At 33.2% G+C, this 16795-nt stretch overlaps 1 protein-coding gene across 1 annotated transcript in view; it reads right to left on the minus strand.

Annotated features, from left to right (window-relative positions):
• Positions 1 to 12955, minus strand: part of LOC132907090 (tRNA dimethylallyltransferase) — a 120298-nt gene extending 107343 nt beyond the window's left edge. Inside the window, exon 1 of the mRNA XM_060959845.1 lies at positions 12761 to 12955. Within this exon, the coding sequence (XP_060815828.1) occupies positions 12761 to 12940 (180 nt within the window). The 5' untranslated portion in view covers positions 12941 to 12955. The remainder of the gene's footprint in view (positions 1 to 12760) is intronic.
• Positions 12956 to 16795: the final 3840 nt, after the last annotated feature.

Below are 16795 nucleotides of genomic sequence, written 5' to 3' on the forward strand. Positions count from 1 at the left end.
TAATCAGCCGCTGATTATACAACAGCACCACACGACCACGATGAAGTACTACTTATATGATTCTTAGTAATAAGTACAGAGTCGAGTGCATTAATCATAAGGATATAATAAACTCGTTCTGAGGACCATAATCAAGAAATGTATGACACATCCGTTTCTTCTGATCTAAACCGTCATTGAATGGACTATGTTATCGGCGAGTCCGATTAACGATTGATAGAAAAAACTTCTCAGAAAGTCATTCGTTTTTGTCAGTAAAACATTTGTCTAACAACTAATTTCCAGCGACATTGTTACCATTACCATAACTAATCCACAATGAATGCCTTTGCGTCTACCTTTTCATTTGGATTATAAAAGCTTGAAATACATGGTAATTCGTTGCCTCTATCTAGGGCTGCATGTATAATTTGGCAATAATTTATTACTTATTCTTTCTAAATTACTCTTTTTAATTTATATATATATATATATATATATATATATATATATATATACATGCGTGTGTGTTTATTTTATAGTAAATTATTAATATATTCACAAGTAGTAATTTTATGGAAATTCTAAAATCATCCAGGATAAATTTCTATAATTAAAGCAACGGTAATCATGCTTTATATATTATCTATTATAACTGATACAAATAAATTAAAAAAATTCTCCTTTCTTCAAAGTTATTTATAATTAGCCTATGTAACTGTACTCGATGTATTAAATGAATTATAGAAGGCTATGGAAAAATGTTAACTAGATTCCTAAGGGCAATTTTATACATCGTCAGAAAAAATGATAAATCGCAGAAACTAACGGTAAATCTACGTTTCCTGAGATATTACTTAAACAGAACGACTTACGTTTATCGTCGGTACGGTATAATGGCCAGTTGTCTGGTTAAAGATCCAGAAAAATAAACTTTTTTACATAGAGACGCGAACCACGATGTTCTATTGGTATCTCAGAAACCAGAAAGACCAACGAAATATCGAGGTCAACGTGTACGAAAGAAAGTATTACAAAATTCATTGAATCAGCTGTACAAACGGTACGACGCTTTTACGCTGAAATTAAGACGTGCAGACACAACAAAGAATAAACAATACTTCGTTAAATCAACGTATACTGCAAACAGGCAATAATAATGTCAGACCAAGCTTACGCAATATCTTGATTCAACAAACCCGAAGAAAATTAAGTTAAATATTCCGTTCCGTGTCTCCCGATATTTTTGGACGATCGTAAAATTTCCATTCGCCTTACGAACACTTGATAATCCTGTAATTCTTTTATAATTATTTCGTGAATATTCTTGATCGATTTACACTTCCTCTTCAAAATTAATTCGAAAATTAAATTACAATCATTTTCTGAATTATGTCGTTAACAAGTTTGTCCTTCAAAAATATGGAACAAAGCATTGGTATTAATTGAACTGTTTTAAATTGAAAATTTACAAGATTTATTTATAACCCAGGTTACTTTGATCAACGTTAACTTTTAATTTTCGAATTATTAATTTTATAAAAATATTCGTCACAAGAACGCATTAAATTGAAGAGAAACGAAGAATGACTATTAAAAATTGCTCGACGACGAAAGAAAAATAGCAAATGAAAAAGAATGGATCGCAATGGGGAGGAAAATTACTAACCACTAGCAAGAAGAAAACTGCAGGGTTGGAAATTAGAAGGGAGCCATGGGCCGCAAAGTTATGCGGTCTGTAAGCCCCCTTTTCTGACTCAGCCCTTCAATTGACGAGCTGCGGGTCATTTTGAATCGGCTAGACTATTCTTGGATTAAATTTAACACAAGCCCCAAAATGCAGCTTCTATTGTTCCCATCAGAATCGTTGTTTCCAACGAGAAATATTTCGAAGAGTGACACAGAATTTGTTACTTTGAATTATGCGATAAATTTGAACACAAGGCAGTAATATAGTTAATATTCAAGTTAATAATAATAATTTACCTAGTAATTCTTCGTCTCTGTCCCCTTCGATAATAAAACGTTGAAACTCTTAATCCTACTTTAATCAAAAAATTAAATGCCGCAGTAGCTTTTCCTTTCAGACACGCAAACACATCGATATTTTCGCCACAAAAATAGTGTTCAGAAATTACAATTTCTATATATTATATGCAAATTTGATTGTTTGCGAAGTTTCCTTTCTCAGAATCGACAAAAAATATATTCAACGATTTCGATTCGTTTCATAAGGACGATACATCGCAATAATATTAATTCGCGATAAAATAGTGGAAACTAAATCTTATTTCATATATTTTATATACTTTTTATTACTTTATTAAATCAGTTCCTTCCAGAAATAAATAAACTGATATAAAGAAGATCTCGTTTTACAATTTTGATACAGAATAACGTTTTATGTCGTAAAATTGTAATTCTGGTTGCGAAAAGGTCTGAACATAAAAGAACGATTGGAAAATTTATATCCAATCGATTTCTGTCAATAACGATAGAGATAGAGAAACGAAAAAATATAATTTTCTCGAGGATAAGAGCGAATATAGCGCGACAATCTAATGAAACATCGGTCGTGAGCCTGCTCAAGGGCTACGTCGACAAAAGGAGCCCCGTAAATTTCGCGTCATCACCTCGTGGATTTAAAACCGGTTGGTCAAGTGCCTTGTACGTACGTGACCAGCTGTAACTCACGATTTTTACCGCAATTTTCGTATCGTTCATAATAAACCAGACGCGATTATCGCTATAAGCCGTGAACACGATGAATCCCCCCCTCAAGCGTAAATTATTTATTAAATACCGTATCGAATGCAACTCGAGCATCGATATAAAACATTATACGCGAAAAAAGACATGAAATATCATCGTATTTGTACAGTTTCAACTTAGAGAATCTATTATCGCGCTTACTATTGAAACATTATGTGCTAAATCACTTTTATCGATTTCGTATATTTTATGTAGGAAAAGTAGCACGCTGCATAGCACTAATATGGTATGATTAATGAAATTTCGATGTAAATAGGAAGAATTAGTACGAGTTAGTAGTAGTTAGGAACATTTTCATAATTTTAGAGAAGGTCGAGTGAAAATGCGTCATTCTGTTCTTCTAAAGAGTCGAGTCTGACTCGTAACGATCGTTCACCTCGAATCTATACTTATCATTACTATCGTTCTAGTGAAATAATTCTATCTTTAGTATCTTCATACACAATTAAACTATTACGCTATTATCGCAATTTTACAAGTCATAAATTACCAATTATGTAACAGTTTTAAGAAACTGATTTGTATTGTATTACAGTAACAAGTCTGGTAGCGAAACAAACAGATCTATGATAATATTATCTTCAAGCCCTAGATACTAACTTAGGTGTCCCGAAACTACAAAAAGATAGCTGAATAATCCATCCTATTTTCTCTGTATTGCTAGTGCCAAGTTAACGACGATATTATACATCTAAGGATAAATTTTCCTACAATTTCACCAGGAAGTCTGGAAATAATCTGATACAATAACGTTCGTGGGTATGTTTCGACTTTTCATCACGTTTCAGTGCATGAAAATTCAACGAATATCGAGTGAAACGAAAATCGAGTTGAAAAGCGTGTAGAATCGATTGTAACGAAAAGTTCCCCAGAAAATTCGATTAACGCTTTCATGTACGACAAATTCTGCTTTCCGTAATTTGAGGCGCTATTCTCATGGACAAGAACGGAAGTTTTTCATGCTCAGCACGCAGCCGTTTCTCCAGACGAAACGACGAAAACTATTTTGAATTCAAGGACCGCGGTCCGTTGCCTTCCACGGGTCACTGTCGTGATAAACTATCAACAAATGTCGTAGAGAATCGGTGGTCTAAAAAAAAAAAAAAAAGAAAGAGGAAGTAGGAAAAGAGAGAACAGAGAACCAGTTTGAAATTCCTTGACCATCGACACGATCTTTTTGAAGTAGATATTCTATCCGGTTCTAATTAATGGAATTTCTCCGGACTAGACGCAACACTGGCAGCTTGTGATTGGTAATTATTATTTAGAAGAAAATAATTATACAGACTCAGCTATTTGAATCATTTTTTGATCATATGCTTAAGAATGATTCTTTTGATCGCGTATTCCGCGAAAATTTGAAATTTGAAAGATAAGCCAGATATCTTGAATTTTTAATTAGGCAATGGCAAATGAAGTAAGATTGTACGTTAATTACGTCAGTAATTTTGTAAAAAAAAGCTGTAGGTATAGTTAAACAATTTATAATATTATATATGTACATAGAGATATAGTATTAATACATTAGCATAAATCATAATAAAATTTGACTATGAAAATTTGTCTGTTTTAATATTATTGAAGATGACTACCTCACGCAATTCAAACAAGCCATTGACTTCAGTTACCACCGCGTCGTCAAACACTTCATTAGCACAATAACAGAAACACTCCATTACAACCAAATGCACATTAATCCCAATTAAACCCTTCCAAACGATAAACGGCCACCCCTTGACCATTAATAAACATATCTCACGAAGAAGAAAAAAAGAACACAGAGTACAATGAACGTAAATATCTGAAAATTATAATTAGTAAATACTTTTTTTTCCAAATGACAAAACAAACGCAAAATGTACGAGAGCTGTTAAAAGTGCAAGTGGTTAGCATTGAACGTTAACTGCGATCGCAGACGCAACTTCTATCGATATCGATCGGACGACAGATTGCACAAACCAATTTCTCAATCGAGAGACAAGAAATCCGGGCGAACGCGCGGCAATCGTTAAATGTCCCCATGGTTTGTAAGAGAAAAAAGAAAAGAAAGGGAACCCGTGGCGATGCAACGTTTCGCAATTTGTAACTGAGGTATTATTAAATTCCTAAACGAATACTATAACCGTTGACAATTAAATAACCGGCCGTTTACGCTATTACAGAAATTGCAAACCACTCGTTGCGTGCATATCGCTTTGCTTCAACAACGAAAAAGATCGTTGCAGCGTGCGCCGGTAAGAAAAGAGAGTTCCGTGGAAACGTTCACTTTCTTCACAGTGAAAAGATCGAAATGGGACTAGGTCAAGATAGGTCACTAATTTCGACATTCGTGGCAGTTCATTATTTGCAATAGAAAACGTGAGAGTTGAATATTTTCGAGTATCGTTTCTATTAACTTTATTATTGCTATCTTCTATCTTCTGAATGATCAAAATCTAATTTTTTTTTAGCGTGACAGAATTTTTAAAGTTTGCTAAAAATATAAAATAAATCGTTAACAACGCACAGAGTTTTACACAGTTTGAGTGTACGAAAAATGGCGATGGCTAATACGTAATAACATTTTGATTTCGTTAAGATAAAATACTTTTTTCTTTTTTCGTACATACATACAAGAAACAGAAAAATTATTTGTTTCACATCGACATCTTACAAAATACTTTTTTCATCTTAAAATACTTAAAATCCTCATCTTAAAATACTTTTTTCTTTTTTCGTACATACATACAAGAAACAGAAAAATTATTTGTTTCACATCGACATCTTACAAAATACTTTTTTCATCTTAAAATACTTAAAATCCTCATCTTAAAATACTTTTTTCTTTTTTCGTACATACATACAAGAAACAGAAAAATTATTTGTTTCACATCGACATCTTACAAAATACTTTTTTCATCTTAAAATACTTAAAATCCTCATCTTAAAATACTTTTTTCTTTTTTCGTACATACATACAAGAAACAGAAAAATTATTTGTTTCACATCGACATCTTACATGAATCCATTGAACTTCGAATAGAGTGATTCGAGCCCGCATTGTTCACGATTCGCTGGCTCAATCTATCCCACGAGCCCAATAGATCGCAAATTACATCGTGGCCTTTGTTGAATAACGAACTAAAGTTCCGAAGTCCTCTTATTTCCATGGAGCAAATAGTGCACCGATTTTTCGTAACGCTCGATGTAAGGGAGAGTGAGCTATCGATCTAATTAGTTAAATGAATTGTTTTGTAAAAGCACGCTCCTTTAAGCAACTTTTATTCCCAAAATGATAGAGTTGAATGCTCGCTCGGTACACGTGCACTCGCGTTAATGTAGGAAGCAAAGTTTGAATCACAGATTTAGCTCAAGTACGCCTGTCCTAGAATATGTAAAATAATGTATTAAATCCGTGAGGTTGGAGTCGTTACGCGGAATTTCGTAAGAGAAGCGTGTTTCATTACACTTGCATTACGTCATTCCTTCGTTACGATGGATAGCACCGTAGAAATGCGAAACAATTTTTCTGTCAAAATGCAATTTATATTTTTTCACGAAGCTATGTTAATTTAACAACAACGATATACATAGCGATATATAATTAAAATGTATACGAGTTAATCAAAATTTAATAAAAATATTCGTGTAATCAAAAATTAGCGAAACGATGTTACATATAGAGGTTAGAATATTACGTGAACAGTGTTGTACGAATAATGTCCTACTTCGTGCCACCATTATTTCCTTCATTTCCTTCCTATGAGCGCTTTAAATCAATGGAACGTCAGACTCTCTATCAACGAGAAAATCTCAATGAAGCAGCTCGCGTGTGAAAGTTTTAACGAAGTCACGGTGAGAAGCAGTATACACTGGCGGACACAGTAGGAAATGGAATACAAGGTTTCCAGTGTAACAATAACTACTCTGACAAACACGACGTGTAGATACGTATGCTAATTTATCATTCGTTCTAACATTTTGCTCCTGGGACGTAATTAACCAGCTGATCCTTTAAACAATAAAATCAACTGCTCTTCGTGCATTCGTATATTTCAATCGTTACAACAATCGCTATATAATGCACCTACAGCCACGTTTTTAACACTCTGTGCATCCTGTGCACTTTTGTATAGAATTTCTAAAGAATGCATAAAAATCTGCAAATCTAAATAAATATTAGCAATTTCTAAGCAGTTGGCGAACTTCCACGTAAATCTAAACTTTCCAAAATTCCACACCTATAACCCGATCGTGTCGCCTAAAACGAATAATTTCAAAGAACTCGTGCGCTCATTCAAATTCCTACGTGACCTGACACGACGCGATATTAAGATTCAGTGGGCCAAATGCTAGGCCAGACACACCGGTGGGACTTTGGAGCAGAACTCGTACAGCACTCGGTTCATCGACTTCTCCGCATCGCGTAACGTCCCATCGATTCGTCCCTGAGAATCAGCCAACCAGAAGGTTCCTCTGTTCATCGGCAGCTCGAAAATTACTCGCTTTAGAGCATCGACGAGGAACGACCGTGGTGCCACTATCCCTGGAGAATTCGTCATCAAAACCAGCGGAAAAACAATTCCCTGGACGAACGCGATCTATAATTTCGCGGAGAGGACCACCGCTTGGTCCTCGATCCTCGATCGTGCAGAGTTGTAGAGTGTAGGAAGAATCTCAGAGGCGGTTCCCGTCGCCACAAAATTTGCAGATATCTTTTTTCGTCGCTCGTGTGGGCAGACACGTGTCTGAGTCTGTCCGGGTTTCCCCGGTACATACGGTCAAGCCAGCGTAATTTATGCACACAACCAAGTGTCGTTTTGACGTTTCGGTCACCACGTTTTATGACCATTCGTATTGTTATACGCATGTGACTCGACTAAATAATACTTTCAATCGTTTGGAAGATCTTTGAATTCTAAAACGAACCTTTAATCAGTTAGATATCAACCACATAGTAATTTCAGTCGTTTGAGAAATTTCTCAATTCCATAAATGAACCTTTAACCATTTTATCGTCAGCTGGATGGTATTTTCAATAGTTTGCGATATTCTTACAGTTGTAAAATGAACATTTAATCGGTGTTACTGTCATTTATTTGACAGATTTTTAAATCCCACAGTCGAATCTCTAATTGCTTAGTTACCAACTGGTTGATGTTTTCAATCGTTTGAGAAATTTATTTAATTCTAAATGAATCTTTAATCGTCTAATTAAATAGTTCACGTTGGAAATTCAAGTCGTTGTTATACAGTAAACTATATAACCTAAAGGCGTTGTATGCAATGATATGCTAATCTTTTAACCCCTTTCAATAGCATGACCGTACGAACATCTATTTCTATTGAATCACTTTTTATAAGAATAATATTAACCTACTTATATGTAAAAAGCTTAGGAGATATGTTAATTTGAAAAAGTTAGCAGACATTTTTATTTCTATACTGCGAATTTGTACTTCATTGCTAATTCACTTCATCACACCATTCAAATATATTCATCTACGTGCATACAATATACTTCGCTGCACACTAGCAGGTCATAGTTTTATTACTAACCTTTGAAATGAGAAAGCAAATTACTATTGATTAGCTTTTTATTCTCATGGGGAAAAATAAAAACTAGCCACAGATATATGTAAGTAGATTTCTCGGTAAGCATGTGGTAATAGAGATAGGCAAAGTATGTAATTTTCGAGTGTCGATGCGTACGTGTAGCTTTATAACGCTCACACACATCTTCCTATTCTTTGCATTACATCAAAGGATGAGAGAGAAAATACCAGTACTAAGGATAATTTCTTCGAAACTACGCTATTCTTTTAAAGAGATAACGCAATCACTTTGGAAAAGAGCAAAAGTCATAGAAAAATGTAATATTTTGCGATTGTTTTAAATAATGACTTTTTGCCTTAAATGTTCTTCACAGTGAATCAATAAATCAATAAAGGATAATGTATAACGACGTATCTAAATTAATAACCGAAATGGATATCAAATTAAAAATCCACGTAAAACTTCAACAATTATTCAGATTCTGACTAAACAAAAAACGCAATAGAACAAAATTCCGTTGAATAATCGCAGACATTAGCAGCGAACATGCGAGACGATTAAGAAATATGATGCAGCTCTAACGATCAGAATCTCAAGCTTATTCTGATTGCGCAAATTAGAAGGGAAATCCTCCGTCAATTACGGGCGATGATACAGAGACAAAGGAACGTGGGAGAAGATAAAATGTCGAGGGAACTCCGTGTGGAAAGACGAACAACATGATTTTGAAAACGTGTAGGCAGCGACTAGGAAAAAGAGACCAGTGCTCGAGGTGATTAATCGAAGTTACGCGTAACAAATGAGAGTAATAGAAATCGTCTGAGGACAGATTCGAAAATAACTCAATGACGAAGAACACGTGATTTATAAATGAGTTGAAGAGTTGTCACGTGCGAAAGCGGCCGTTTAAAAACGAAATTGACGAGTGACGAGTTAAAACGAGTCAATGCGAAAGTATACGACGATATAGAAAAACTGTGAAATAGTGATTTATGTCCAACATTCTTCGTGCAGTAAAAAATTTACGTTCCTCGGAAATATCTTATGAAAAAATTGTACGAAAGGAAAATGTACGCTACTCGATGATTTTACCTTTATTTTTCTTACTTTCTTTTTATTTATTCCGTTGATATGCGTTTGCTTTCTTTAACTAAACATGATTTTAAGGACATATATTTTACTACAACTTCATTAAAATTAATTAATGTAATTCGATATACAGCAGTTAAAATAAATACAGAATAGTTCATTCAAACGAGTTCTTATTGAATGAAATATTTAATATTAAGAAGTTAGTATTAAATTTCTAGTGCACACGATATTTAATATCACCTTGAACAAAAATTCTATATAGATATCTAATTTACTAACTTGTTATTTCTTTCTACAAAAAAATCTAACAACTTCCTATTTTTTCTACAAAAAAAATTAATAACCCGATTTTTTTTTACACGTATTTAACATGTCTGATGTAATTATCACAAAAACAGCAACTTAGTAATCCATTTTTTCTATAGTCTAATAAAGAACAAACATGAAAATACGAAGGTAACATTTGAATTTCTAAACAAACAAGAAGGTGACCTGAAAAATGTAGAAAAGAAATAAGAATATATTCACGGAATGAATATAATACGTTTGGTCAAAGAACAGTTATTCAAGGAGGAAAAGGTCCGAGAGAAAAAGAATTCTCAGAAAACTTTTTAACGAAGGATGTTCGTGTAGTTTTCACTTTCTTCGAGTAGTGGGGTGAAGGAAACAGTGGAAATACTATTCAATGGCCAAAAAAGGACCGGAAGTCCCACGGTCCTCCAGGGTAATGCACACATCAAGAGGACAAAGTTTAATTCGATCCACTTACTTTATAACGACTATCATGCGAGCTTTACTACTTTGCATTTATACAGTTTGCTTTGCGGGCCACAAGATAATAAAACACACTCGGATATATTAATAAAGCGCGATATAAAGACCGTCCATTAATGCGGAAGATACATATATGCAAAGTGAAAAAATAACGCGTCAATTGGAGAAACACTTTACGTAACTACATTTATCTGTTTGATAAGTTCTTTGTACAAAGGGATTCTGAGAATCGTTTAGGCAATTCTTTGAAAACGATACTCTGATTTAAGAAGGATTCGGCGAACAAACGAATTCCTTTTATTCTAATATTCTTTCAGGGACGGTCAATCATTGTTAAATAGATATTTGAGATCCAATTTGAATGTTTATATTACTGTAATAATTTTATGAATCATAGATAGATATTTTCAATTATTTCGTAGATTTTGTTTATTAAAATGAATGTAATGGTATTAGCAATATTAAATATCTCCAAGATTATGTAAAAATAGAAATGATGCAGTAACACTTTTGAAATCATGATATGGCAAATAGAGAACTAAAATATTCAAACTTCCGGTTTTGCAATACTCTTGATGCAATAAAATCAGATCGCAAAACTTCTGAATGCTGACGAAACTAATGCGGAAGTAGGGTTTTTAAAAACATCTTCGATATCAAATGATTTGCTCTTTAAACGAGGACGTTTTTTTAACGATGATTTCTTTGAAATTGATAAGAGTTTTACTACACGATAAATCACGCATAGATTTATTCAGTAATCTAGTATTAAGAAACAGCAGTCATTCATGAATCTTTTGGCATACAAAAAACTTTTGATATTCCAAAACATTAAACTGAACATTTATATTCAACAACTCAAAGAGTTCATATTTTTTTTTTATAAACACAATTTACAAAACAATTAAGACATACAACTATAATTCATTGAATTATAATAATACATATAAAAATTATTTCTCTATTCAACTACCTCAAAAAGAAAACCTTGATTGTAATAATATAAAACAATTAATTGAAATAACACATTAATCCTGTTTTTCTTCTCGTTTCTTCTTCATTTCTATATCCCTTTAGATATCTTCTCTTCATTTTTACGAAATTTTATTAATAAGAAATGTGAAATACACAGAAAGTATAACAAATGTAAATATAAATATATTAAATACTAAGATCAAATATTTAACCACTACCTATACCATAGTAATATCTATTTATCTCATTGTGCTATTTAATATTGTCCCAAGGAAAACAGCAGGATTAAATTCGAAAAGTTGTCTTCTTTCGTGAAACAATAAAGATAACTATACAAAGACTCCATCGTGGGATTTAAATGTTCGTGCACGGAACGCGTAACGCTAACTTGATACGTGTCTGAAGACCAACGACAAAACGATCAAAAGATAATTACGAACGCGACATTTTCGACGAAAGGGCCATCCCTATGTCACAGACGATGTAATTAAACGCTCGTCGTGGTTACCTTACACATGTGAAAGAGTAGGGTAATTAGAACGATTAACTCCGGACCCTCTCCGAAAGTTACCAGGCTGAAATCTACGACCGCGGCTGTCGAGAAAACTAGCTCTTATAACGCAGCTGAATCTAAACTATGCGAAAGATAATAGGAAACGGGTCGCAGAGAAAGAGCAAGATGGATTAGTTCCGCAAGTACGCTCTCATTTAACGCTGTACATAATCTGTTCTCTCATGTGGTTCGATAATTTTCATTCAACGTTGGAAACGTGATTATAGTGATAGTCTTCGAATACAAATGTGTTTCGGAATAACGCAATACTGTTATGTATTTATTATCATAGATACGTCAATTGAAAATATTTTTTTTCATTAAAGACTAGTTATTATATGTTATTTACGTTGAATATAACATTTATATTGAACAAAAGCTATAGCAATAATAAAAATTAAGTAATACAGATTCGTATTTTAATTTCTATAAATAATTTTAAGTTCTGGATCAACAATACGTTAATCGTTTTCTCTTGTTCCTACACAATAAATCGGTATAATAATTTTAATTACTAATGACGATCTACAATGTAACAGTCGTATGTACATACGCTTGTAGAAAAAGCATGCACTATATCATGCACGTAAATGAGACAAAATGAAATTTACTGTTAATAATATATAAATAAAATGCAAGTGAGCATAAAAGTTGGCAGGCAATTGTAAGAGAATGTAATAACACGTATACAACAACATTCCTATACTTTAATGGTTTTCAAAACACCATTCAGTATGTTCTGTCCTTATAAAATGTGACGTATTAGAATAACCGTTTCTATGTTTCCATATTAAAACGTAAACAGACTCGGACGCGAAAGAGGAAGTCAAATAGCATGATGCATATACACTATAGGTTTCAACCTATTCGATCGCTTCAACAAACAAACTATTTTCCACGATTAATATATCGTCTTTCAATTAGCTAATAAAGTAGTATGTTTAGGATTTTTGTACGAATCGAAATTAAAGTATTCTATTTCGAAGGTTCGCTGGTAATAAACAACTTTTAAATACGCACCTAACCTACAAGGACCACGATGGAAAGAACAAGATAATAAGCGATTGTTTTCTCACTTACTTGCATGCTGTCGGCCGAAATAATTTCTCCAGAAAATTTGCGGGCCAATTCGATACTCAAACGTGATTTTCCACATCCTGTAGATCCCAAAATTGTTAAAATTGGCACACGCGACATATCGACCATTCTACGATCACTTATAGTTACTTGAAACTGCGCATGCGCAGCCACGGTCTGCATGTGTTTCTCGTTCCGTTCACCGAGCTATGAAAGCCAAAGGCGGTAGATTTTGAACGGACACTTACGACGCGTCACGCTTTCTTACTGATTTCGTGTCAGTTATGATTACTGTATTTACCGCATAAATATAATTCGTTATTATTAATAAGAAAATATTTCGTAATATCATTGTATCCTTGGAAACTACGTTATGATTAAGGTCCCATTCATTTTTCATTGCAAGTTATATCAGAGCTTTATTTTATATTTTAAATATAGCACCACTTAAATATTTGGCTAATGTTATTGTACTTATAACCATTACACTTATTAATAATGTATTTATATTATATTTATATCTATAATACTATTTTCAGAATTGTATTATAATATTAATACTACTATTCTGGTCCCTTAGATAATTTGATACAACAATAATCAACTAATTATATAATTGTTTTATATTATTATACGTGTATTTTGGAGTTATTATTTTCTGATATGATGTTACTCTTCAAAAAAGATAATTTGCACATGTATAGTAAATTGTTATATAATATTACAAAGCATGTTACAACGAAAATAGTATAACTTTTACAATTTTAGACGCAATCAAATACGCAATTGACGACTATCCATATCTAAAATCACACTCAGTTCTTCCATATATATTTAGCTGATTACGCATACGGTACAGATGAACTGAAGCATAGATTTGTTCGTTGTCACTACACTGTAAAGCATCGTTAATCATATCTTCGTATAAACAAAAATTTTCAATATATCCTTTGCCACTTTACATTCTAAACTTACCATACTGTACAGTAATATAATACATTACATAATATACTAACCGTTATACAGAAATAATTGAACTTCAACGACATTGTGAATGATTTCATTAGCAGTTTAATCTCCAACACGCGCTCTCGTACTTCGCATAATTTTATTCGCTGATAAAGTGTCTAAAAAATGCGTGTTACATACAATCTATACTTACCAGTGATATTCTGTTATCGTTAATTCGATCAGACGCCAGCAACGTATTACATATGTGGCGTCATATGTATCATAGCTAATTCTAATCCATATTTCGAACGATCCAATTAAAAAACATCCCAAAAATCATTCGTTACTTTAATCCACAAGAGATAGCGTTTGGGCACTTGTTATATCACAGGTTATACTTTCGAGATAAAGAGCGTAAGATGTACATATTTTAGTTTATACAGCTGACTGGAAGGCTCATCGACTGGCTAAATCCACCTATAGACGATTGATAACTGCTGATTATGTTATTATATTTATATATATAACAAAGATTTCCAAATTCAATAGTTCGGAAACCTTCACTAATTCTGCTTCTAGGGAATAGATAAGAAATAAACATTCGTCACATAAACATCGCACCGATATTTACCATTGATACGATAATATATAAAAAGATTGCAATATGCAATTAAGTCTATGATATTCATTCAGTGCATGCTTTGTATCACGTGAAAGACAAACTTAGCGATTAAGCATCACTGCCAAAATTTACTGTACGTGTAATAACGTATTATCTAACTACATTCGTCTGGATATACGTGTGCATATTATTTTAAGTGTATATTAATAAAGTGCATGCAAAAATGGAAGAAAATAAAATTTAATTAAATTGCAGACCACTTGAATCAGTTATCATCCACTAAAATATTTAAATACCTGTTTCCTTTCATTTAAAGTCAATTTCTACTTGCTCGAAATAGACACTGTTTACAAATTATTATCTGGTATGTTACATCGTTCTTTACATTTCTATTGCATAATATTCTCTATTAAATATTTATAGACACTATTTACCAACCTACCGTCTATGTAGTACGGTAAATTACGTGTCGCCATTTATTTTCGAGAAAAGAAAAAATAGTTTCTGATTTTGCTCTGCCTTCAAGAGCGTTGATAAGATAACACGGTATTGTAAAAAAAAAGTAACCTTACCTGGTCGTGGGAGATCTCAGATAATTTCTATCTACATGAATTCAGATAATTCGGCCATTAAAATATGTTGGATTTTATCCTAAAATAGGAAGGGGGTAGACATTGATACCACCAAGATACGCTTATTTCGTGGTTAAACGTTGTTTCTGCTACTAATTATCGTTGTCTCTTCAATACCTGCATCCTTATTGATAATGTAAAACAATATTTTGAAGAGAAGTTCGAAACTTTATCTCCCTGTATATGTGTTGAGAGAATTAATACTGCTACACGCTTCTCGAATCTTTTTTTTCTTTGCTTAGGATTGATTCATTTAATCCATTTTTATATTTTTTCTGGTTAACTTAGGAAAGAAACTGAGATTGTTGTAATTGATGTTTACCATATGCTTCTTTCGAAAGAGTGAAATATTCTTTGCTGTTACCACGTGATCATAGTTAAAGAATAATTCATATAAAAAGAAGCATTAAGTAACGTACTATGTTAATTTTATTTCAGTTTCAAGGAAAACTTTAACAAATTACAATTAAAATATACCATCGATTAAAGCGATAAAAGTATTGAACGGAAGTTGTCGTAATCCGCAAAACTCGTGTGTTAACATTAGCACACGTGTTCTCATAAATATGCATAAAAAATTATTACGATATGCAAAAAATAGCTATAAACAAGTAATGGAAATTTTTATTTTCAAAAGTGGCCCTGCTGACTGGCAAAACGTACGATTTCTTAACAGTTTTGTCAATGTAGACGGACGTTTAGTAGACCAAGTTGGAGAGGCTCGATAGCCTTTAATCTATTGGGCGTAGACTTAACATCTTTCGAGATTACGTAATCTCTTGTTCCGTTCTGTTCTTTTACCAAATACCATCGAATGCTTATATTTTGAAAAAGATATGATTTTAGAATGACGTTCTTATATCTACACAGACACTCTTTGTGATTTGCATGAACTAAGCGGAGGCTTGTGTATCTTAACAACATATAAATTCTAAAGAATCCACTGTTTGAAATACATACCTCAAATTATGATCTTTCTTGGCTCTAAATTTAGACGCTAGATTTTGCCTTAGAGAATTCAAATGGACAAGATAGAAAGCAAAATGATGATACTTGATATTATTAGCAGGATTATTAGAAAATCCTTCCAAGTCGAATCAAGATTTATCATAGAAATTTCGAGGACAGTTCGTATTTGAACGCTACTCTTTAACGAAAGTGAAAAATTGGATAACTGGAAAATTTGAATACTTGAAACTTCGATAATTAAGTAATTCATTTATAAGCTATGATAAATCTACGATTATATAGCGTAAAGATACGTAATACTCATTTACGATTTTGTTTATTATTATGCAGAGTTTATTATCCGCTATTCACATTAGCTTCAAGTATCTGCTATCCTCTTATTATATAAAACATAGGTACATTAAATACAAGTCAATTGCAGGAAGAATACGTATGTGTGTAAGACGAAAGGCAATAGATTCACATCCCTCGGAAGCTGGAATCCAAAATTTCAAGAATTGGGGAGAAATGGTAGGGGAACAAAGTTTCCTCAAAGCGGAATCGCGAATCGTCGAGACGGGCAATTTGATTTATAATCAATTTTACACCCGATAAAGGTTTCCCGACGATTTCGCGTTTAGTCGTCTTTTGTGGAATCCTGGATTACGCGTGGTATTTCGGAGACCCGTTATATATCATTCGCTTTATTAGTCCCGCGGATGCGTGCACGTTGCCTCTGCTTTCCATAATTCTCGCATTTAGCCGCCTAATCGCGGTTGGCCTGTTCGAAATATTCTATTGACGCAACTGCACGGGAACTTTCCACAGGAAGCGCGAACGTTGTGAAGGTAGAAAGAAAGAATGCTAATCGAAACCAACGATCGA

The sequence above is a fragment of the Bombus pascuorum genome, chromosome 5 (assembly GCF_905332965.1).
Source record: "Bombus pascuorum chromosome 5, iyBomPasc1.1, whole genome shotgun sequence".
In the NCBI taxonomy this organism is placed as follows: Eukaryota; Metazoa; Arthropoda; class Insecta; order Hymenoptera; family Apidae; genus Bombus; species Bombus pascuorum.